Raw genomic sequence first — 25,976 nt, forward strand, 5'->3', positions numbered from 1 at the left:
AGGTGTGATAAACAGATGGTTGGATTAAAATGCATGAGAATGTTTTATAATTTGAACTGTATTTTTAACACTGTGATTACCAGCGGAATTATTCATTAATTATCGTGTTAAGCAATGTCAGCTAGGATTTATCTGAGAGCCAGATGCAGTCATCAAAAGAGCCACATTTGGCTCTAGAGCCATAGGTTCCCTACCCCTGGTCTAGTGGGACAGGCGAAAGTTAAGTCGGAGAAAATGCAGTCGTTTATAAATCAATTAATGTTTCCGTGCGCCCACGATAGCAAATGCGTCACGGACCGGTACCAGTCCCCGGACCGGTGGTTGGGGACCACTGATTTTGTTACATATACATATATGTTACACATACATACATACATACATATATATATATATATCGGAATGAGAATCAGCACCTCCAAGTCCGAGTCCATGGTTCTCGCCCGGAAAAGGGTGGAATGCCATCTCCGGGTTGGGGAGGAGACCCTGCCTCAAGTGGAGGAGTTCAAGTACCTAGGAGTCTTGTTCACGAGTGAGGGAAGAGTGGATCGTGAGATCGACAGGCGGATCGGTGCGGCGTCTTCAGTAATGCGGACGTTGTACCGATCCGTTGTGGTGAAGACAGAGCTGAGCCGGAAGGCAAAGCTCTCAATTTACCGGTTGATCTACGTTCCCATCCTCACCTATGGTCATGAGCTTTGGGTCATGACCGAAAGGATAAGATCACGGGTACAAGCGGCCGAAATGAGTTTCCTCCGCCGTGTGGCGGGTCTCTCCCTTAGAGATAGGGTGAGAAGCTCTGCCATCCGGGAGGAACTCAAAGTAAAGCCGCTGCTCCTTCACATGGAGAGGAGCCAGATGAGGTGGTTCGGGCATCTGGTCAGGATGCCACCCGAACGCCTCCCTAGGGAGGTGTTTAGGGCACGTCCAACCGGTAGGAGGCCACGGGGAAGACCCAGGACACGTTGGGAAGACTATGTCTCCCGGCTGGCCTGGGAACGCCTCGGGATCCCCCGGGAAGAGCTAGACGAAGTGGCTGGGGAGAGGGAAGTCTGGGTTTCCCTGCTTAGGCTGTTGCCCCCGCTACCCGACCTCGGATAAGCGGAAGATGATGGATGGATATATATATATATATATATATATATATATATATATATATATATATATATAGTAGAGGCAGGGATTTGTTTCTCACTTGTCACCAGGGATAGTGGGTGTGGCTTTGTGTGTGTGGGCTGAATGATTGCTGAATGAATATCACCTGCACCTGTCTGTGAATTGTTTTGGCTTGTATGGAGAGAGTGTGAACCTGGGTGCTGTTACTCCTGTTGAACACAAAAGGACTGCAAAAGGACTGCAAAGGAACCACAAATCACCTGAATGTAATGTATTGTATTTTTACTCAAAGGGAAAATAAATCACCCTCAAAACGGAGATAATGACTTCATGTTGCATCCTTGGACCTAGCGTGTCAGACAGAACCCTGCTTTACACTCTCAGTGACTAATTACTTTCTGACAGTCACACAATAACTTAGATTTATATCGCGCTTTTCTAGACACTCAAAGCGCTCACAGAGAAGTGGGACTCAGTGGTGGTAAGCTACATCAGTAGCCACAGCTGCCCTGGGGTAGACTGACGGAAGCGTGGCTGCCAGTTTGCGCCCTACGGCCCCTCCGACCACCACCTATCATTCATTCATCATTCATTCACCAGTGATAGCGGCACCGGGGGCAAAGGGTGAAGTGTCCTGCACAAGGACACAACGGCAGCAATTTTTTGGATGTCGTTATGTGGGGAGCAAACCTGCAACCCTCAGGTTTCTGGCTGGCAGCTCTACCCACTACATGCCGCCCCATTGCAACAACATTCATTCATATATATATATATATATATATGAGCAAACAACCTCAAAGTGCTACAGTGTATTAAAAGAAAACAACAATAAAAAAATTAGTAAATAAAATTTAAAAAAAAGGAAGGAAATAAATAAATAAAAAGATAATAAAAAAACATGGTGTGTATATACATATATATATATATATATATATGCAGCTGAGAGGCTCCAGCAACCCCCCCCCCCCCCCCCCAAACAGGACAAGCGGTACACAATGGATGGATGGAAATTTACATTTAAGGAAATAAATGATAATGATCAAAACATGTACAAAACTACATAAAGCAACTAAAATGCCTACTAGTTCTAGCTATTAGGCTGTTCTAGTTTTTATGTATTTTCTTATGTTTTTATTTATTTAATTTTTTTAATACACTGTATATATAAATATATATTGCATTCTGTTTTAATAATAGATTCTATTTGTAAAAGCACTTTACATTGAGTAAACAACCTCAAAGTGTTACAGTATATTAAACAAAATGAAAAATGAATAAATACAATTTAAATAAATAAAGATAATAAATAAATAAAAAATAGAACAGCCTAATAGCTAGAACTAGTATGCATTTTAGTGGCTTTATGGAGTTTTGTACTGTTTCTGTACATGTTTTGATCATTATTATTTCTTTGCTTACATGTAAATTTCCATCCATCCATCCATTTCCTACCGCTTGTCCTGTACCTCCCTGCTTGGCACTCCGCATCAAGGGTTGGAATTGGGGGTTGAATCACCAAAAATGATTCCCAGGCGTGGCCACCGCTGCTGCCCACTGCTCCCCTCACCTAGTGTGTGTCAATCATTATATATGTAAATTTGCATATTTAAAAAGTAATTATTATAAATAAATATTTATAAAAACGTGTTTTTATGTAAATTTGAATATTATAAATAAATGTTTATTTAAAAAATAAATAAATTAATGTATCAATGATTGTTCATTATTGTTATTGTAGTCCAAACATTAGGAACACCTCCAATGCAAAGAAAAACAACCAAGTTTACGGAGTCGGGGGGGGAAAAAAGTCGACATAAATGCCTGTTTTGTTACCTTTCTCAGCAGTTTGAGCACTTCCGCCGCCTGCTCCGTCTTCTGCTCCCGGAGATGCTTCTGGATGTCGCGGATCCAAGCCGCCCGCCTGACGTACGGACAGGGGCTGCTCCTCCGCAGCATGCCGGCCAGCTTGTCGGACTTGAGCATCAAGGAGGTAAACCGCAGCTCGCCGTCGCTTCCTCCTCGCCCGCCTTTGTCGCCTTTCGCCGGCGGGGCGTCAGTCCTCTGTCGCCGTCTCTTACTTCTCTGCCTGCTCAACTTGGAGCCCATCACTGCCGGGAGGACGTGTTGTTGACACCGGGACTAGGACTAGTAGTTGTAGGAAATATGGCGGGAGGACGTGGTGTGGACACCGGGACTAATAATAGTAGTAGTAGTAGTAGTAAATAAAGCGGTAGGACGAGACCGAACGCCACGGTTAACTCGCAAAAAAGTGCGCTCCATGCTGGCTAAACTTTAAGATGCTGCCCGCTGCGAGGAAAGCCGTGTGAGTGTCGTCCTCCCGCCCGGGAAAAACACCACCACTCGCCCGCGGCCGCCACAGTACACCTCCGGAGACTGGCTGCTCTCAGCCAATCAGAGGACGGCTCTCATAAACAGATGCTGCCTCCACCTGGTGAAGGGTGGATGCTCAGCAGCTCCACTTTAAAGGGGAACATTATCACCAAACCTATGTAAGCGTCAATATATACCTTGATGTTGCAGAAAAAAAGATCATGTATTTTTTTTAACCGATTTCCGAACTCTAAATGGGTGAATTTTGGCAAATTAAACGCTTTTCTGTTTATGGGTCTTTTAGCGATGACGTCAGAACGCGGTAACACACCCGCCATTTTCATTTTCACGTTACAAACACCGGGTCTCAGCTCTGTTATTTTCCGTTTTTTCGACTATTTTTTGGAACCTTGGAGACATCATGCCTCGTCGGTGTGTAGTCGGAGGGTGTAACAACACTAACAGGGAGGGATTCAAGTTGCACCACTGGAAAGAAATCTGCCGCCAGACCCCCATTGAATGTACCAGTGTCTGCACATTTGACCGGTGATGCTAAGACAGACATGGCACAGAGATGTATGGATAACCTGCAGATGCATTTGCAACGATTAAATCAACGAAATCACAAAGGCGAGTTTTGTTGATGTTGTTGACTTATGTGCTAATCAGACATATTTGGTCGCGGCATGACTGCCAGCTAATCGATGCTAACATGCTAAGCAGACCATCAAAATATTCGTTAGTTGCAGCCATAATTGTGTAATCAATAGTAGTGTAGCAGTACGCCAGGATCACAGTTCTCTACGTACTTTGGTTTTCATTTTAAGTTCATGTTTCTTATTGCCGGAACTGCAAGATTAATAGTTCCAGCTTGATAACTAATACATGTTGAACACCTTTGAGCCAGACTCGTTAAATGTGAAAGATGTAATATTTTGAGACTTGTCCTTGAACTGGAAATAAAAATAAAAAAACAGAAGGCACTTTGCTTGGAATGACAACAATTCCAGACTTGAACTGCTCATAATCTCCTATTGATTGGGATTTTAAACCTGCGTCTGGAACAAAGATGACTCTGTGCTCCCTTAAAGGGGAACATTATCACCAAACCTATATAAGCGTCAATATATACCTTGATGTTGCAGAAAAAAAAGATCATGTATTTTTTTTAACCGATTTCCGAACTCTAAATGGGTGAATTTTGGTAAATTAAACGCTTTTCTGTTCATGGGTCTTTTAGCGATGACGTCAGAACGCAGTAACACACCCGCCATTTTCATTTTCACATTACAAACACCGGGTCTCAGCTCTGTTATTTTCCGTTTTTTCGACTATTTTTTGGAGACATCATGCCTCGTCGGTGTGTAGTTGGAGGGTGTAACAACACTAACAGGGAGGGATTCAAGTTGCACCACTGGCAAGAAATCTGCCGCCAGACCCCCATTGAATGCACCAGAGTGTCTGCACATATAACCGGCGATGCTAAGACAGACATGGCACAGAGATGTATGGATAACCTGCAGATGCATTTGCAACGATTAAATCAACGAAATCACAAAGGTGAGTTTTGTTGATGTTGTTGACTTATGTGCTAATCAGACATATTTGGTCGCGGCATGACTGCCAGCTAATCGATGCTAACATGCTAAGCAGACCATCAAAATATTCATTAGTTTCAGCCATAATTGTGTAATCAATAGTAGTGTAGCAGTACGCCAGGATCACAGTTCTCTACGTACCTTGGTTTTCATTTTAAGTTCATGTTTCTTATTGCCGAAACTGCAAGATTAATAGTTCCAGCTTGATAACTAATACATGTTGAACACCTTTGAGCCAGACTCGTTAAATGTGAAAGATGTAATATTTTGAGACTTGTCCTTGAACTGGAAATAAAAATAAAAAAACAGAAGGCACTTTGCTTGGAATGACAACAATTCCAGACTTGAACTGCTCATAATCTCCTATTGATTGGGATTTTAAACCTGCGTCTGGAACAAAGATGACTCTGTGCTCCCTTAAAGGGGAACATTATCACGAAACCTATGTAAGCGTCAATACATACCTTGATGTTGCAGAAAAAAAGATCATGTATTTTTTTTTAACCGATTTCCGAACTCTAAATGGGTGAATTTTGGTAAATTAAACGCTTTTCTGTTCATGGGTCTTTTAGCGATGACGTCAGAACGCAGTAACACACCCGCCATTTTCATTTTCACATTAAAAACACCGGGTCTCAGCTCTGTTATTTTCCGTTTTTTCGACTATTTTTTGGAGACATCATGCCTCGTCGGTGTGTAGTCGGAGGGTGTAACAACACTAACAGGGAGGGATTCAAGTTGCACCACTGGCAAGAAATCTGCCGCCAGACCCCCATTGAATGCACCAGAGTGTCTTCACATTTGACCGGCGATGCTAAGACAGACATGGCACAGAGATGTATGGATAACCTGCAGATGCATTTGCAACGATTAAATCAACGAAATCACAAAGGTGAGTTTTGTTGATGTTGTTGACTTATGTGCTAATCAGACATATTTGGTCGCGGCATGACTGCCAGCTAATCGATGCTAACATGCTAAGCAGACCATCAAAATATTCATTAGTTTCAGCCATAATTGTGTAATCAATAGTAGTGTAGCAGTACGCCAGGATCACAGTTCTCTACGTACCTTGGTTTTCATTTTAAGTTCATGTTTCTTATTGCCGGAACTGCAAGATTAATAGTTCCAGTTTGATAACTAATACATGTTGAACACCTTTGAGCCAGGCCCGTTAAATGTGAAAGATGTAATATTTTGAGACTTGTCCTTGAACTGGAAATAAAAATAAAAAAACAGAAGGCACTTTGCTTGGAATGACAACAATTCCAGACTTGAACTGCTCATAATCTCCTATTGATTGGGATTTTAAACCTGCGTCTGGAACAAAGATGACTCTGTGCTCCCTCAAAAGGGGAACATTATCACCAAACCTATGTAAGCGTCAATATATACCTTGATGGTGCAGAAAAAAAAGATCATGTATTTTTTTTAAACCGATTTCCGAACTCTAAATGGGTGAATTTTGGCAAATTAAACGCCTTTTCTGTTTATGGGTCTTTTAGCGATGACGTCAGAACGAGGTAACACACCCGCCATTTTCATTTTCACGTTACAAACACCGGGTCTCAGCTCTGTTATTTTCCGTTTTTCGACTTTTTTTTGGAGACATCATGCCTCGTCGGTGTGTAGTCGGAGGGTGTAACAACACTAACAGGGAGGGATTCAAGTTGCACCACTGGCAAGAAATCTGCCCCCAGTCCCCCATTGAATGTGCCAGAGTGTCTTCACATTTGACCGGCGATGCTAAGACAGACATGGCACAGAGATGTATGGATAACCTGCAGATGCATTTGCAACGATTAAGTCAACGAAATCACAAAGGTGAGTTTTGTTGATGTTGTTGACTTATGTGCTAATCAGACATATTCGGTCGCGGCATGACTGCCAGCTAATCAATGCTAACATGCTATTTACACTAGCTGTATGTACATTTGAAACTAGATACCCACATTCAATGCGAAACAAACACTTACCAATCGACGGATTTAAGTTGCTCCAGTGTCACAAAATGCGAAAGTCCTGATCGTTTGCTCCGCACATTTTACCGGCGATGCTAATAAGGCAGCCATGCTATGGGCCACTTCATTGGGTACACAGACGCTATGGCCGAATAGCGTCAATAGCTATTCGCTCAATAGCTTCAATTTCTTCTTCAATTTCGTTTTCGCTATCTGCCTCCATACTCCGACCATCTGTTTCAATACATGCGTAATCTGTTGAATCGATTAAGCCGCTGAAATCCAAGTCTGAATCCGAGCTAATGTCGCTATATCTTGCTGTGGTATTGTGGTTTGTATTGGCAGCCCTGTATGACGTCACAGGGAAATGTACAGTCGCATCGCGAATAGCGAAAATCAAGAACTTTAAAGCTTTTTTTGGGGGGATATTCCGGGAGGTGTAAAATTTTGAAAAAAACTTCCAAAAATAAAACAAGCCACTGGGAACTGATTTTTATTTTTTTTAACCCTTTTGAAATTGTGATAATGTTCCCCTTTAAAGGCCTACTGAAATAAGATTTTCAAATTTAACGGGGATAGCAGGTCCATTCTATGTGTCATACTTGATCATTTCGCGATATTGCCATATTTTTGCTGAAAGGATTTGGTAGAGAACATCCACGATAAAGTTCGCAACTGGAGAAAAGCCCCGCCTGTACCGGAAGTCGCAGACGATGACGTCACATGTTGAGGGCTCTGTCACGCCAAATTTCTCCCCCCCCCCCCATTTACTTCCGGGGTCATGATTAATATAGACGTTTTGTTAACACAATATTATAAAAATATAACACTATAATATAAAAATACAGACGTTTTGTTAATGCTATATTATAAAAATTTTTTAAAAACAATTTACAAACACAAGCTATGGGATGACATAAGAGGAAACGTGACCCCGGAAATAAATGCGTCATCCCATAGCTTGTGTTTGTAAATTGTTTTTAAATTTTTTTTTATAATATAGCGTTAACAAAACGTCTGTATTTTTATAATATAGTGTCATATTTTTATAATATAGCGTTATATTTTCATAATATAGCGTTATATTTTCATAATATAGCGTTAAAACATCTGTATTAATCATGATGGTGGGGGGAAGGTTTTTGTAGGGGGGAAGAAAATTGGCGTGACAGCTCCTCATATATTTATATTGATTTTAGTGGGAGCCTCCAACAAAAAAGCTATTTAGACCGAGAAAACGACAATTTCCCCATTAATTTGAGCGAGGATGAAAGATTCGTGTTTAAGGATATTGATAGCAGCGGACTAGAAAAAAAAAACAAAAAAACAAGTTAAAGAAAAAAAAACCCCGATTGCAATCGCGTTGCATTGAGACGGATTCATATGTTTTTAGAGACATTTACTAGATTAGACAGTACGTTTTTGATTCCTTCAAGAGAGTTCCTTAAAGGGGAACATTATCACCAGACCTATGTAAGCGTCAATATATACCTTGATGGTGCAGAAAAAAGACCATCTATTTTTTTAACCGATTTCCGAACTCTAAATGGGTGAATTTTGGCGAATTAAACGCCTTTCTGTTTATCGCGCTGGAGGCGATGACGTCAGAATGTGACGTCGCCGAGGTAACACTCCCACCATTTTCATTTTCAACACATTACAAACACCGGGTCTCAGCTCTGTTATTTTCCGTTTTTTTGACTATTTTCTGGAACCTTGGAGACATCATGCCTCGTCGGTGTGTTGTCGGAGGGTGTAACAACACTAACAGGGAGGGATTCAAGTTGCACCACTGGCCCGAAGATGCGAAAGTGTCTGCCACCAGACCCCCATTGAATGTACCAGAGTGTCTCCACATTTGACCGGCGATGCTAAGGCAGACATGGCACAGAGATGTATGGATAACCTGCAGATGCATTTGCAACGATAGTCAACGAAATCACAAAGGTGAGTTTTGTTGATGTTGACTGCCAGCTAATCGATGCTAGCATGCTATGCTAATCGATGCTAACATGCTATTTACCGGCGATGCTAAAGCAGACATGGCACAGAGATGTATGAATAACCTGTAGATGCATTTGCAACTATATTACGTTTCCTTCCACCCACATTTAATGCGAAACAAACACTTACCAATCGACGGATTTAAGGTGCTCCAGTGTCAAAAGATGCGAAAGTCCTGATCGTTTGGTCCGCACATTTTACCAGCGATGCTAACGCAGCTATTCGGCCATGCTATTGCTATGAATAGCGTCAATAGCTATTCGCTCAATAGCTTCAGTTTCTTCTTCAATATTTTCATACTCCAACCATCTGTTTCAATACACGCGTAATCTGTTGAATCGCTTAAGTCGCTGAAATCCGAGTTTGAACCCGAGCTAATGTCGCTATATCTTGCTGTGGTATTCCCATTGTTTGTTTACATTGGCAGCACTGTGTGACGTCACAGGGAAACGGCCAGTGTCTTCGCAGAGAGCCGAAAATAAGGCACTTTAAAGCTTTATTTAGGGATATTCCGAGACCGGTAACATTTTGAAAAAAACTTTAAAAAATACAACAAGCCACTGGGAACTGATTTTTATTGTTTTTAACCCTTTTGAAATTGTGATAATGTTCCCCTTTAATAACACGTGTTATAAGGCAATATGAGAGTGTAACTCTGATAGGGGCGGTACAGCTCGGTTGGTAGAGTGGCCGTGCCAGCAACTTGAGGGTTGCAGGTTCGATTCCCGCTTCCGCCATCCTAGTCACTGCCGTTGTGTCCTTGGGCAAGACACTTTGCCCACCTGCTCCCAGTGCCACCCACGCTGGTTTAAATGTAACTTAGATATTGGGTTTCACTATGTAAAGCTGGATCGGTTCGCAGCCGAGTGTGAAGCGACCGGAATGAGAATCAGCACCTCCAAGTCCGAGTCCATGGTTCTCGCCCGGAAAAGGGTGGAATGCCATCTCCGGGTTGGGGAGGAGACCCTGCCCCAAGTGGAGGAGTTCAAGTACCTAGGAGTCTTGTTCACGAGTGAGGGACGAGTGGATCGTGAGATCGACAGGCGGATCGGTGCGGCGTCTTCAGTAATGCGGACGTTGTACCGATCCGTTGTGGTGAAGAAGGAGCTGAGCCGGAAGGCAAAGCTCTCAATTTACCGGTCGATCTACATTCCCATCCTCACCTATGGTCATGAGCTTTGGGTCATGACCGAAAGGATAAGATCACGGGTACAAGCGGCCGAAATGAGTTTCCTCCGCCGTGTGGCGGGTCTCTCCCTTAGAGATAGGGTGAGAAGCTCTGCCATCCGGGAGGAACTCAAAGTAAAGCCGCTGCTCCTCCACATCGAGAGGAGCCAGATGAGGTGGTTCGGGCATCTGGTCAGGATGCCACCCGAACGCCTCCCTAGGGAGGTGTTTAGGGCACATCCAACCGGTAGGAGGCCACGGGGAAGACCCAGGACACGTTGGGAAGACTATGTCTCCCGGCTGGCCTGGGAACGCCTCGGGATCCCCCGGGAAGAGCTAGACGAAGTGGCTGGGGAGAGGGAAGTCTGGGTTTCCCTGCTTAGGCTGCTGCCCCCGCGACCTGACCTCGAATAAGCGGAAGATGATGGATGGATGATGGATCGATATGTAAAGCGCTTTGAGTCACTAGAGAAAAGCGCTATATAAATATAATTCACTTCACTTCACTGATGCGTCCATGTTGAAGAAAGGTTAGAATGTGATTAAAAAAAAAAACTAGTTGACAGGAATGGAGTTGAAGGCCAGTTGCGAGGCGCCCCTCGCTGGAATCCTCCCCCCCCCCCCCCCTCCTTCCCGGTTGGTCGGAGGTGCACAAGGGCATTTCAACACCTGGCCCGTAGCTCGCTCGCCCATTTGAGAGGACTCCACCGTGCCATCCATATTGTTTTTTTTTTCCCTTTCTCGCCTCCCCTCATGGTGATCTTCGTTCCCGGTAAGAAACACTTCAATGCCTTGCTTTAAGGGGGACTTTCTAGCCACTGTGTCAAGCATTTGTCGCCTGCAGGTTCTCGCTCTGCGGATAAAAAAAAAAAGCAGATTTCCGCCTCATGTTACATGTCGTGTGCTCTTTTGTTGTCTGTGGAAGTGTTTTATGGCGGCACGGGTTAAAGTGTAATGACCCCGGTTACGTATTGAAGGCAGCTTGTCACCTGCTTGCAGATTGTGGCCAACATAACCACCAGTGACCTCCTCGCTGCCGAGGCCCCGGACGCCGACCCGAAAAGGTAAGTCAAATAGGTCTTATCGGTTTATGATTTTGCACAGTAGCGCTGCGGCGATACTTTGGGGCGTTTTTTTGTGTTATTTTCGCAGGTTGATGTTGAACTGTGTTTGGTTTTTCTTGACGAGTTGGCATGTTCTGGGACGGAACAACCTGGTGCAAAGCCAGCTGATAAGAGGTTGCTTGGAAGTCCTTATTAATTTATACATAATTGTGTGCCACGTCTTTCCTTTTTTTGGGACAATTCTGTAAAATATACAGTATTTGCACTAATTGCACTTCCTGGTGATATTTACGCAAGGTTCAAGGTTCAAATTTCAAAGTTTTATTCGTCACATGCAGAGTACACCACAGTGAAATGCTTTTTTTCCATGCTCTTCAGATATTGCGTACAGTGGGATCCAAACACTAGTTGCAGAATGTAATACACTGAATGCAAAAAAATACAAACATTTGAATAGCTCTGATGTACATTAATTGTAGTCAGCTGGAGGCGTGTCTTAATGAAATTAAACAATGGATGTCCGCTAACTTTTTGCAACTCAACGCCAAAAAAACGGAAATGCTGATTATCGGTCCTGCTAGACACCGAACTCTATTTAATAATACAACTCTAACATTTGACAACCAAACAATTAAACAAGGCGACACGGTAAAGAATCTGGGTATTATCTTCGGCCCAACTCTCTCCTTTGAGGCACACATTAAAAGCGTTACTAAAACGGCCTTCTTTCATCTCCGTAATATCGCTAAAATTCGCTCCATTCTGTCCACTAAAGACGCTGAGATCATTATCCATGCGTTTGTTACGTCTCGCCTCGATTACTGTAACGTATTATTTTCGGGTCTCCCCATGTCTAGCATTAAAAGATTACAGTTGGTACAAAATGCGGCTGCTAGACTTTTGACAAGAACAAGAAAGTTTGATCACATTACGCCTGTACTGGCTCACCTGCACTGGCTTCCTGTGCACTTAAGATGTGACTTTAAGGTTTTACTACTTACGTATAAAATACTACACGGTCTAGCTCCATCCTATCTTGCCGATTGTATTGTACCGTATGTCCCGGCAAGAAATCTGCGTTCAAAGGACTCCGGCTTATTAGTGATTCCCAAAGCCCAAAAAAAGTCTGCGGGCTATAGAGCGTTTTCCGTTCGGGCTCCAGTACTCTGGAATGCCCTCCCGGTAACAGTTCGCGATGCCAGCTCAGTAGACACATTTAAGTCTCACCTTAAAACTCATTTGTATACTCTAGCCTTTAAATAGACTCCCTTTTTAGACCAGTTGATCTGCCGTTTCTTTTCTTTTTCTTCTATGTCCCACTCTCCCTTGTGGAGGGGGTCCGGTCCGATCCGGTGGCCATGTACTGCTTGCCTGTGTATCGGCTGGGGACATCTCTGCGCTGCTGATCCGCCTCCGCTTGGGATGGTTTCCTGCTGGCTCCGCTGTGAACGGGACTCTCGCTGCTGTGTTGGATCCGCTTTGGACTGGACTCTCGCGACTGTGTTGGATCCATTGTGGATTGAACTTTCACAGTATCATGTTAGACCCGCTCGACATCCATTGCTTTCCTCCTCTCCAAGGTTCTCATAGTCATTATTGTCACCGACGTCCCACTGGGTGTGAGTTTTCCTTGCCCTTATGTGGGCCCTACCGAGGATGTCGTGGTGGTTTGTGCAGCCCTTTGAGACACTAGTGATTTAGGGCTATATAAGTAAACATTGATTGATTGATTGATAATTGCAAGACAATAAGTTGCACAATATGTCATAGTAGTACAATAGTCAAATACAGTACCAGTGCAATATCAAATAGTACAAACCCCGTTCCCATATGAATTGGGAAATTGTGTTAGATGTAAATCCTTTTCAACCCATATTCAGTTGAATATGCTACAAAGACAACATATTTGATGTTCAAACTGATAAACTGTTTTTTTTGTGTGCAAATAATCATTAACTTTAGAATTTGATGCCAGCAACACGTGACAAAGAAGTTTGGAAAGGTGGCAATAAATACCGGTAAAGATGAGGAATGCTCATCAAACACTTTTTTGGGACATCCCGCAGGTGGGATGATTGGGTATAAAAACAGCTTCCCTAAAAATGCTCAGTCTTTCACAAGAAAGGATGGGGCGAGGTACACCCCTTTGTCCACAACTGTGTGAGCAAATAGTCAAACAGTTTAAGAACAACGTTTCTCAAAGTGCAATTGCAAGAAATTTAGGGATTTCAACATTTACGGTCCATAATATCATCAAAAGGTTCAGAGAATCTGGAGAAATCACTCCACGTGAGCGGCATGGCCGGAAACCAACATTGAAGTACCTTGACCTTCGATCCCTCAGACGGCACTGCATCAAAAACCGACGTCAATCTCTAAAGGATATCACCACATTGGCTCAGGAACACTTCAGAAAACCACTGTCAGTAACTACAGTCGGTCGCTACATCTGTAAGTGCAGGTTAAAACTCTACTACGCAAAGCGAAAGCCATTTGTCAACAACACCCAGAAATGCCGCCGGCTTCGCTGGGCCCGAGCTCATTTAAGATGGACTGATGCGAAGTGGGGCTTCACGGTGGCAGAGGGGTTAGTGCGTCTACCTCACAATACGAAGGTCCTGCAGTCCTGGGTTCAAATCCAGGCTCGGGATCTTTCTGTGTGGAGTTTGCATGTCCTCCCCGTGAATGCGTGGGTTCCCTCCGGGTACTCCGGCTTCCTCCCACTTCCAAAGACATGCACCTGGGGATAGGTTGATTGGCAACACTAAATTGGCCCTAGTGTGTGAATGTGAGTGTGAATGTTGTCTGTCTATCTGTGTTGGCCCTGCGATGAGGGGGCGACTTGTCCAGGGTGTACCCCGCCTTCCGCCTGATTGTAGCTGAGATAGGCGCCAGCGCCCCCCCCCCCGTGACCCCAAAAAGGGAATAAGCGGTAGAAAATGGATGGATGGATGGATGATGCGAAGTGGGAAAGTGTTCTGTGGTCTGACGAGTCCACATTTCAAATTGTTTTTAGAAACTGTGGACGTTGTGTCCTCGGAACAAAGAGGAAAAGGACCATCCGGCTAGTTCCAGGTGCAAAGTTCAAAAGCCATGAACAGTGACATGGGGGTGCATTAGTGCCCAAGGCATGGGTAACCACTAATGCTGAAAGGTATATACAGATTTTGGAGCAACATTTTTTGCCATCCAAGCAACATTATCATGGACGCCCCTGCTTATTTCAGCAAGACAATGCCAAGCCATGTGTTACAACAGCGTGACTTCATAGTAAAAGGGAGCAGGTACTAGACTGGCCTGCCTGTAGTCTAGACCTGTCTCCCATTGAAAATGTGTGGCACAATATGAAGCCTAAAATACCACAACGGAGACCCCGAACTTTTGAACAATTTAAGCTGTACATCAAGCAAGAATGGGAAAGAATTCCACCTGAAAAGCTTCGAAATTGTGTTTCCTCAGTTCCCAAACGTTTACTGAGTGTTGTTAAAAGGAAAGGCCATGTAACACAGTGGTAAAAATGCCCCCTGTGACAACTTTTTTGCAATGTATTGCTGCCATTGAATTATAGGTTAATGATTATTTACCAAAAAAATGTAAGTGTCTCAGTTGGAATATTAAATATCTTGTCCTTGCAATTGGATATAAATTGGAAATGATTTGCAAATCATTGTATTCTGTTTTTATTTCATTTACACAACGTGACAACTTCACTGATTTTGGGTTTTGTATATTAAATAGCAAAATCATAAAACAGGCTACATTTTTTAACATTGTGGGGCACTGCACCCTCTGCCCCTCACACAGAACGACTCTCCAAAATAGCGACAAAGAGGTCTTCAGCAACTTGTAAATTATTTTTCATCGGTGACGTAAAGTCCAGCCAAGGAGATCAATTGCACGGCACCATGTCCCCTCCCCTCTCAGTAAGCTGTGGAGTCCCTCAGGGGAGTATACTAGGACCTTTACTGTTCCTAATATACGTGAATGACATGCCATCAGCATGCCACTGTGAATTGTTCCTGTTTGCGGATGACTCGGCCCTGCTGGTATCCGGCAAGGACAAGTCACAGGTGGAACAAATCCTCAGTGCTGAACTCCTCAATATTTGCACCTGGCTCGCCGACAACAAGCTATCCATACACTTAGGTAAAACGGAATCCATCCTATTTGGGTCCCATATCAAACTTAAGAAGGTCAGTGACTTCACTATAAAAGTGGGTGACATTGTTATCACCAGGAAGGATGAGATCACCTACCCAGGTTCCATTCTAGAGGCTAATCTTTCCTGTGATAAAATGGCAACCAAGGTGATCAAAAAGGTCAACCAAAGAACGAGATTCCTCTACAGAATCTCCTCTGTGGTCAACAAAAACACCTTGAGGATTCTAGCGGGAACTCTTTCAACCCTTCTTTGATTACGCTTGCACCTCCTGGTACCCCAGCACCTCCAAAACCCTCAAATCTAGACTCCAAACATCCCAGAATAAGCTAATCCGGTTACTTTTAGACCTCCACCCCAGATCACACCTCAATCCAACCCACTTCTCCAAAGTGGGCTGGCTCAGGGTGGAGGACAGAGTAAAACAACTTGCACTGAGCCTAGTCTATAAAATCCGCTACACCTCCTTGATACCGAAGTACATGTCAAACTACTTCCTTAACGTAAATGACCACCATAACCACAACACCAGGGGGAGCTCCACAAACCACGTTAAACCCAGATTCCGATCTAACAAAGGTCTTAACTCATTCTCTTTCTATGCCACATCAATGTGGAATGCACTCCCAACAGGTATAAAAGTAAGTGCATCTCTATATTCCTTCAAAACCGCTCCAAAACAACACCTCCAGGCAACTTCAACACTTTACTAATACCCTCCTCCATTCACATCCCATCTCCCCGGATTATAAACAACTCAAATGTACTTCTAATGTATATACTTGTTCTTATGCTATGTGAACTCACTATGTTCTCTGCTGACTGTACATATCCTACTAAGTAAGACCTACACTGTTTCAATGTCCACATTTTTCTGTTGATGCAATTGTTGATGACTGAAGTTCTGATATCAACCAAAGCTCCTCCTCATTGTAAATAATGTAAATAATTCAATGTACATACTATGATGATTAACTTGTGTGATGACTGTATTATGTTGATAGTATATATTTGTACCATGAATTGATTAACGTGGACCCCGACTTAAACAAGTTGAAAAACTTATTGGGGTGTTACCATTTAGTGGTCAATTGTACGGAATATGTACTGTACTGTGCAATCTACTAATAAAAAAAAAAGTATCAATCAATCAATTTCTCTCCGCAGACCGCCACGTTCCTGCCCGGCCCTCCCAATGGCGAAGAAGATAATCGCCGTGGCGCTAACGCTGCTGCTGGTGGCAGCGGTGGCCACGTTTGTTGGCGTCTTCTTCGGCGTGGGGTCAAAGACGCTCCCGAGTACGCACGTGTACCTGAGGGCGGCTGTGGCGGCGGATGCCGGACCGTGCTCTGTGATCGGCAGGCAAGAACACACACTCACAAACACACCAAGTTTTTGTTCGTGACTTGTGGGGACCACCCTTTCTACAGGTTGTGGAGGCATAAAAAAAAAAGGTAAAATGTCCACTGCCCTGTTAGCTCGTACACGTCTTTAAATCTCTGGATTGACGAAGTAATGTGCTGATCATACTTACTGGCAACCCTGGGGAAAAAGAGTTACTAAGGTTCATGGGGACCAAATTTAAATAATTTTACATCATTCATACAAACATACACAGTAAACATGTTTTTAGAAACAATTTAGGCATCTTCAGAATGGATCCGACGATCATTTAAATAAATAAATGATAAATGGGTTGTACTTGTATAGAGCTTTTCTACCTTCAAGGTACTCAAAGCGCTTTGACACTACTTCCACATTTACCCATTCACACACACATTCACACACTGATGGAGGGAGCTGCCATGCAAGGCGCCAACCAGCACCCATCAGGAGCAAGGGTGAAGTGTCTTGCTCAGGACACAACGGACGTGACGAGGTTGGTACTAGGTGGGAATTGAACCAGGGACGCTCGGGTTGCGCACGGCCACTCTCCCCACTGCGCCACGCCGTCCCTTAAAGGTTTAAAAAGGTTTCCCTTTAGGGGACCTGTTTTTTTGTCCCCATACCGTCAGAGGTCTCCTAAAGGTGACTGTGTAAACCGAGCGATGTCCCCATTAAAGGCCTACTGAAAGCCACTACTACCGACCAAGCAGTCTGATAGTTTATGTATCAATGATGAAATATTAACATTGCAACACATGCCGATACGGCCGGTTTAGTTTACTAAATTGCAATTTAAAATTTCCCGCGGAAGTATCATGCAAAAACGTCGCCGTATGATGACGTCACGCATTGTAGAGGACATTTTGTTCCAGCACCGATCACAGCTATAAGTAGTCTCTTTTAATCGCATAATTACACAGTATTCTGGACATCCGTGTTGCTGAATCTTTTGCAATTTTTTCAATGAATTTTTGTATTATGACAATTTATTATTGGATCATGTTGTACTGCATTTTAATCGTTTGTTCTGTGGTTGTGTGATGTTTTTTGCCTGGACCCCAGGAAGAATAGTCTCCACTGCGGTGTAGACTAATGGGGATCCTTAATAAACTAAACTAAACTAATGAATAATGGAGACGTCAAAGAAGAAAACTGTAGGTGGGAAGCGGTGTATTGCGGCCGCCTTTAGCAACACAAACACAGCCGGTGTTTCATTGTTCACATTCCCGAAAGATGACGGTGAAGCTTTCCTATGGAACAGAGCGGTCAAGCGTACACGGTTGGACAAAGTACAATGTATTATGCAGCGATCATTTCGAAAGATCGTGTTTCGAAGAGGGTCCCTTGCGAAGGGCAGAGATGGGCATCGTCACCACCCGTCGACTGGTGTTGAAGAAAGGTGCGGGGCCGACCTTCAGGTTGTACAGGTACGACCGTATAATCTCACTAAAACACTAGTAACACAATAAGCAGATAAAGTTTTTTTTCCAGAATTATCCTAGTAAATTTGTCTAATAACATCTGAATCGCTCCTACTGTATAGTATTTTTTATTTAATTTTTTTTTCTAGTCCTTCACTGTCACTTTCCTCAGCCACATATCTTTCATCCTCGCTTAAATTAATGGGAAAATCGTCGCTTTCTTTGTCCGAATCGCTCTCGCTGCTGGTGGCCATGATTGTAAACAATGTTCAGATATACCTTTTTACTTTTGAAATTCCTTCCTCTTCTTTCCTAACAATTTAAATTAATGTTCAAGTATTTTTATTTTATTGTAAAGAATAATAAATACATTTTAATTTAATTTTTCATTTTAGCTTCTGTTTTTTCGACAAAGAATATTTGTGAAATATTTCTTCAAACGTATTACGATTAAAGTTCAAAAAAATTATTCTAGCAAATCTAAAAAATCTGTAGAATCAAATTAAAATCCAAGTCTTTTGAATTTCTTTTAAAATTTTTGTTCTGGAAAATCTAGAAGAAATAATGATTTGTCTTTGTTAGAAATCTAGCTTGGTCCAATTTGTTATATATTCTAACAAAGTGCAGATTGGATTTTAACCTATTTAAAACATGTCATCAAAATTCTAAAATTAATTTAATCAGGAAAAATTACTTAATATGTTCCATAAATTCTTTTTTAAAATTTTTTCCCCAAAATTCGAATTTGCAAGTTTTTCTCTTCATTTTTTTTCGGTTGAATATTGAATTTTAAAGATTTGAAATTGAAGCTAAACTAAGTTTCAAAATAAAATTTTCATTTTTTTCCTGTTTTCTCCTCTTTTAAAACGCTCAATTAAGTGTTTTTTTCATCATCTATTCTCTACACAAAAACCTTCCGTAAAAGGAAAAAAATGTACGACAGAAATACCCAGTAGGGACGGCGTGGCGCAGTGGGAGAGTGGCCGTGCGCAACCCGAGGGTCCCTGGTTCAAATCCCACCTAGTACCAACCTCGTCACGTCCGTTGTGTCCTGAGCAAGACACTTCACCCTTGCTCCTGATGGGTGCTGGTTGGCGCCTTGCATGGCAGCTCCCTCCATCAGTGTGTGAATGTGTGTGTGAATGGGTAAATGTGGAAGTAGTGTCAAAGCGCTTTGAGTACCTTGAAGGTAGAAAAGCACTATATAAGTACAACCCATTTATTTATTTATTTATTTATATATATGTATACATTTACTTATTAAAGTTACATTGAGCAAATTGGCTATCCATCCATCCATCCATCATCTTCCACTTATCCGAGGTCGGGTCGCGGGGGCAACAGCCTAAGCAGGGAAGCCCAGACTTCCCTCTCCCCAGCCACTTCGTCTAGCTCTTCCCGGGGGATCCCGAGGCGTTCCCAGGCCAGCCGGGAGACATAGTCTTCCCAACGTGTCCTGGGTCTTCCCCGTGGCCTCCTACCAGCTGGACGTGCCCTAAACACCTCCCTAGGGAGGCGTTCGGGTGGCATCCTGACCAGATGCCCGAACCACCTCATCTGGCTCCTCTCGATGTGGAGGAGCAGCGGATTTACAATGAGCTCCCCCCGGATGGCAGAGCTTCTCACCCTATCTCTAAGGGAAAGACCTGGAAACTCATTTCGGCCGCTTGTACCCGTGATCTTATCCTTTCGGTCATGACCCAAAGCTCATGACCATAGGTGAGGATGGGAACGTAGATCGACCGGTAAATTGAGAGGTTTGCCTTCCGGCTCAGCTCCTTCTTCACCACAACGGATCGATACAACGTCCGCATTACTGAAGATGCCGCACCGATCCGCCTGTCGATCTCACGATCCACTCGTCCCTCACTCGTGAACAAGACTCCTAGGTACTTGAACTCCTCCACTTGGGGCAGGGTCTCCTCCCCAACCCGGAGATGGCACTCCACCATTTTCGGACTCACCTCGACGCACAGCAAGGGCTCTGGAACCAGTTCTCTCGAGAGGGTCTGGACCCTCTTCCACTCTGGCGTTGCCGGCAGTGAGAGGCGACGGGCTGGGGTGGCAATTTTCGTTGCCCCCTGGCTCAAAGCCTGCACGTTTGAGTTCAACCCAGTGGACGAGAGGGTAGCTTCCCTTCGAAATTGGCTATTTCTGGCAAATTATTTAAGTGTGTATCAAACTGGTAGCCCTTCTTATTAATCAGTACCCAAGAAATAGGTCTTGGTTTCAAAAAGGTTGGTGACCCCTGTTATAAACAATGTTCAGATGTGAGGAGCTCCACAACCCGTGACGTCACACGCACATCGTCTGCTACTTCCGGTACAGGCAAGGCTTTTTTATTAGCGACCAAAAGTTGCGAACTTTATCGTCGATGTTCTCTACTAAATCCTTTCAGCAAAAATATGGCAATATGGCGAAATGATCAAGTATGACACATAGAATGGACCTGCTATCCCCGTTTAAATATGAAAATCTCATTTCAGTAGGCCTTTAAAGGCCTAAAAGCCACTACTAGCGACCACACAGTCTGATAGTTTATATATCAATGATGAAATATTAACATTGCAACACATGCCAATACGGCCTTTTTAGTTTACTAAATTGCAATTTTAAATTTCCCGCGGAGTTTCTTATTGAAAACGTCACGGAATGATGACGCGTGTTTGTGATGTTATTGGTTGGAGGGGACATATTAGCCCAGCACCACTTGCAGCTAAAAGTCGTCTCTTTTAATCGCATAATTACACAGTAATTTGGACATCCGTGTTGCTGAATCTTTTGCAATTTGTTCAATTAATAATGGAGACGTCAAAGAAGAATGCTGTTGGTGGAAAGCGGTGTATTGCAGCTGCCTTTAGCACCGAAACACAGCCGGTGTTTCTTTATTTGTTATGAAGCTTTAACACAGAGCGGTCAAGCGAACATGTTTCTCTACGTCAACCAGCATGTTTTTGGATGGGAAAATTGTGACATTAAGTCGGCTCTTTCCGGAGACATCAGTGGATTATGCGTCCTCCTGCATTACCTGTCAAAAAAGGCAGCTGTAAAACTTGACTTCTCTCTGAGACGCCGGCGTGTTCACCGACCTCAAGGTATGTCTTTACAATCTCACTAAAACCCTTTTAAAACAACAAGCAGATAAGGGATCTTCCACAATTATCCCAGTAAATGTGTCTAATTACATCTGAAACGCTACCACTGCCGCCGCCCGCAGCCGTCTCTTTTTATTTATTTATTTATTCATTCATTAATTTTTTTTCTAGTCCTTCACTATCAATATCCTCATCCACATATCTTTCATCCTCGCTTAAATTAATGGGGAGATTGTCACTTTCTTGGTCCGAATCGCTCTCGCTGCTGGTGGCCATGATTGTAAACAATGTTCAGCTGTGAGGAGCTCCACAACCCGTGACGTCACGCGCACATCGTCTGCTACTTCCGGTACAGGCAAGGCTCTTTTATCCACACCAAAAGTTGCGAACTTTATCGTGGATGTTCTCTACTAAATCCTTTCAGCAAAACTATGGCAATATGGCGAAATGATCAAGTATGACACATAGAATGGACCTGCTATCCCCGTTTAAATATGACAATCTCATTTTCAGTAAGCCTTTAAAGCCACTACTAGCGACCACGCAGTCTGATAGTTTATATATCAATGATGAAATATTAACATTGCAACACATGCCAATACGGCCTTTTTAGTTTACTAAATTGCAATTTTAAATTTCCCGCGGAGTTTCTTTCCGGAGACATCAGTGGATTATGCGTCCTCCTGCAGTACCTGTCAAAAAAGGCAGCTGTAAAACTCGGCTTCTCTCTGAGACGCTGGCGTGTTCACCGACCTCAAGGTATGTCTTTACAATCTCACTAAAACACTTTTAAAACAACAAGCAGATAAAGGATCTTCCACATACTTTTTCATTAGTGACCAAAAGTTGCGAACTTTATCGTGGATGTTCTCTACTAAATCCTTTCAGCAAAAATATGGCAATATCGCGAAATGATCAAGTATGACACATAGAATGGACCTGCTATCCCCGTTTAAATATGAAAATCTCATTTCAGTAGGCCTTTAAAGGCCTACTGAAAGCCACTACTACCGACCACGCAGTCTGATAGTTTATATATCAATGATGAAATATTAACATTGCAACACATGCCAATACGGCCTTTTTAGTTTACTAAATTACAATTTTAAATTTCCCGCGGAGTTTCTTGTTGAAAACGTCACGGAATGATGACGGGTGTTTGTGACGTTATTGGTTGGAGGGGACATATTAGCTCAGCACCACTTGCGGCTAAAAGTCGTCTCTTTTCATCGCATAATTACACAGTAATTTGGACATCTGTGTTGCTGAATCTTTTGCAATTTGTTCAATTAATAATGGAGACTATAAAGAAGAATGCTGTTGGCGGAAAGCGGTGGATTGCAGCTGTGCCTTTAGCACTGAAACACAGTTTGTTGTGAAGTTTTAACACAGAGCGGTCAAGCGAACATATTTCTCTACGTCAACCAGCATGTTTTTGGATGGGAAAATTGTGACATTAAGTCGGCTCTTTCCGGAGACATCAGTGGATTATGCGTCCTCCTGCAGTACCTGTCAAAAAAGGCAGCTGTAAAACTTGGCTTCTCTCTGAGACGCTGGCGTGTTCACCGACCTCAAGGTATGTCTTTACAATCTCACTAAAACACTTTTAAAACAACAAGCAGATAAGGGATCTTCCACAATTATCCCAGTAAATGTGTCTAATTACATCTGAAACGCTACCACTGCCGCCGCCCGCAGCCGTCGCTTTTTATTTATTTATTTATCTATTCATTTATTTTTTCTAGTCCTCCACTATCAATATCCTCATACACAAATCTTTCAGCCTCGCTCAAATTAATGGGGGAATTGTCGCTTTCTCGGGCCGAATCGCTCTCGCTGCTGGTGGCCATGATTGTAAACAATTTTCAGATGTGAGGAGCTCCACAACCCGTGACGTCACGCGCACATCGTCTGCTACTTCCGGTACAGGCAAGGCTTCTTTATTAGCGACCAAAAGTTGCGAACTTTATCGTGGATGTTCTCTACTAAATCCTTCTAGCAAATATATGGCAATATCGCGAAATGATCAAGTATGACACATAGAATAGACCTGCTATCCCCGTTTAAATATGAAAATCTCATTTTCAGTAAGCCTTTAAAGCCACTACTAGCGACCACGCAGTCTGATAGTTTATATATCAATGATGAAATATTAACATTGCAACACATGCCAATACGGCCTTTTTAGTTTACTAAATTGCAATTTTAAATTTCCCGCGGAGTTTCTTTCCGGAGACATCAGTGGATTATGCGTCCTCCTGCAGTACCTGTCAAAAAAGGCAGCTGTAAAACTTGGCTTCTCTCTGAGACGCTGGCGTGTTCACCGACCTCAAGGTATCTCTTTACAATCTCACTAAAACACTTTTAAAACAACAAGCAGATAAGGGATCTTCCACATACTTTTTCATTAGTGACCAAAAGTTGCGAACTTTATCGTGGATGTTCTCTACTAAATCCTTTCAGCAAAAATATGGCAATATCGCAAAATGATCAATCTCATTTCAGTTGGGCTTTAAGTCAGCATTGCCAGAACACACACACACACACACGCACACATACCTAGTGTGTGTGTGTGTGTGTGTGACAATCATTGGTACTTTAACTTAATAATGACCTATGTAAAGGCATCATTCTGATGGTTGTAGCGGAAGATCTAAATCCACTCAACACTTCCCCTCTGGGTTCCACACCCTGTGTGGAAACATACTGACCAATGGACTCGGGGAACATGCAAATGAGTCTCGCTGTGAAATAGGCAGCGATGCATGAACAGAGCAGTCCTCCTGTCACCACACATATTTGCGTGCATTCTTCCAAAGCTGCGTCACTCAGTCCCATAGTTTAGAGAACATTTGTTTTGACAGTGACACGCTGAAGAAAGGGGGTTCTGCAGTGGATGCCACCATCGCCACCCTGCTGTGTGTGGGACTGATGAACGCCCACAGCATGGGCATCGGGGGAGGGCTGTTCATCACCATCTACAACGCCTCAACAGGTAGGCAGGCAAGCGGCTTAAAAAACAAATGAAAAATAAAACTGACGGGTCAACATTACGAACACAGGGAGAGTGGAGACCATAGACGCCAGGGAGACGGCGCCTCGAAACGCCACGGAGAATATGTTTGGCAACAGCACGGACTTGTCTCAGAGAGGTACTGTGGTAGAGGGGTGTACCCGTACCAATATTTTGGTACCTGGTACCAAAATTGTATTTCGATACTTTTAAAATAAAGTAGACCACAAAAAATGGCATTATTGGTTTTATTTTAACCCCCAAAATATTACGGTACATTAAACATTAAATAAAATAGTGAACGCTTACTATCAGACATGTTTGCCTTGTTTGATTTCCAAAATAAGAGTTTAAGCTGGTAAAAAATGTAGCCGTTATGAACCATTAAAGTAGGAATGCTTGCTTTACACAAGAGTTTTATTAGACCAGGGGTGCCCACACTTTTTCTGCAGGCGAGCTACTTTTCAATCGACCAACTCGAGGGGATCTACCTCATTTATATATATCATTTATATTTATTTATTTATGAAAGAGACATTTTTGTAAACAAGTTAAATGTGTTTAATGATAATACAAGCATGTGTAACACATATAGATGTCTTTCTTTCACGAAGACAAGAATACAAGTTGGTGTATTACCTGATTCTGATGACTTGCATTGATTGGAATCAGACAGTAATGATGATAACGCCCACATTTTCAAATGGAGGAGAAAAAAAGTTGTCCTTCCTGTACAATACCACATGAAAGTGGTTGGTTTTTGGCATCTAATTCATCCAGCTTCCATACACTTTACAAGAAAAACATTGGCGGCAAATTCCGTAGCTTGCTTGATTGACATTCACGGCACCCGAGGGTCTTGTGAGATGACGCTGGCTGCTGCCAGTTCATTATTATGAAAAAATGACAGAGAGGAAGGCGAGAAACACTTTTTATTTCAACAGACTTTCGCGCCGTCCCTTCCGTCAAAACTCTAAAGGCCGACTGCACATTTCCTATCTTCACAATAAAAGCCCTGCTTCATGCTGCCTGCGCTAACAAAATAAGAGTCTCAGAAAGCTGGCGTGCACAAGTGATGTGCACGCCAGCTTTCTGAGGGATCGCTTGTGCACGCCAGCTTTCCGAGACTCTGTATTTAGTTAGCGCAGGCAGCATGAAGCAGGGCTTTTATTGTGAAGATAGGAAATGTGCAGTCGGCCTTTAGAGTTTTGACGGAAGGTACGGCGCGAGAGTCTGTTGAAATAAAAAGTGTTTCTCTCGCCTTCCTGTCGGTCATATTTTAATAATAATGATCTTGCAGCAGCCAGCGTCATCTCACAAGACCCTCCGGTACCGTGAATGTCATTTAAGTGACGTCTTGGTGAAGATTGATGATCACTAATTTTTAGGTCTATTTTTTTTAAAAGCCTGGCTGGAGATCGACTGACACACCCCCCGCGGTCGACTGGTAGCTCGCGATCGACGTAATGGGCACCCCTGTATTAGGCAATACAATTTTACTGCTTTTATTGGGTTGTACTAGGTGGATTATTTTACTGCTTTTATTGGTTTGTATAAAATGGATTATGTTACTGCCTGTATTTGTTTGTACAAGGTGTATTATTTTATTGCTTTTTTGGGTTGAATGAATGGAATATTTTACTGCTTTTATTTGTTTATACAAG

General features: G+C 43.0%; 1 protein-coding gene across 4 annotated transcripts in view; it reads left to right on the plus strand.

The window, feature by feature from the left end:
• The first annotated feature begins 1,217 nt into the window (after positions 1-1,217).
• The window catches only part of ggt1b (gamma-glutamyltransferase 1b), a 48,859-nt gene continuing 24,100 nt past the window's right edge, over positions 1,218-25,976 (plus strand). The window contains exons 1-6 of one of the 4 annotated variants that reach the window (XM_061875792.1): positions 1,218-1,379; positions 2,956-3,103; positions 11,174-11,238; positions 16,565-16,759; positions 24,164-24,294; positions 24,362-24,451. In XM_061875792.1, coding sequence (XP_061731776.1) covers positions 3,011-3,103; positions 11,174-11,238; positions 16,565-16,759; positions 24,164-24,294; positions 24,362-24,451 — 574 coding nt within the window. In that variant the 5' untranslated portion in view covers positions 1,218-1,379; positions 2,956-3,010. Of the gene's footprint in view, positions 1,380-2,955; positions 3,104-10,828; positions 10,947-11,173; positions 11,239-16,564; positions 16,760-24,163; positions 24,295-24,361; positions 24,452-25,976 lie in introns of those variants that run through there. The other 3 variants (XM_061875793.1, XM_061875794.1, XM_061875795.1) reach the window with 3 other exon arrangements.

The sequence above is a fragment of the Nerophis ophidion genome, linkage group LG17 (genome assembly GCF_033978795.1).
Source record: "Nerophis ophidion isolate RoL-2023_Sa linkage group LG17, RoL_Noph_v1.0, whole genome shotgun sequence".
Lineage (NCBI taxonomy): Eukaryota > Metazoa > Chordata > Actinopteri > Syngnathiformes > Syngnathidae > Nerophis > Nerophis ophidion.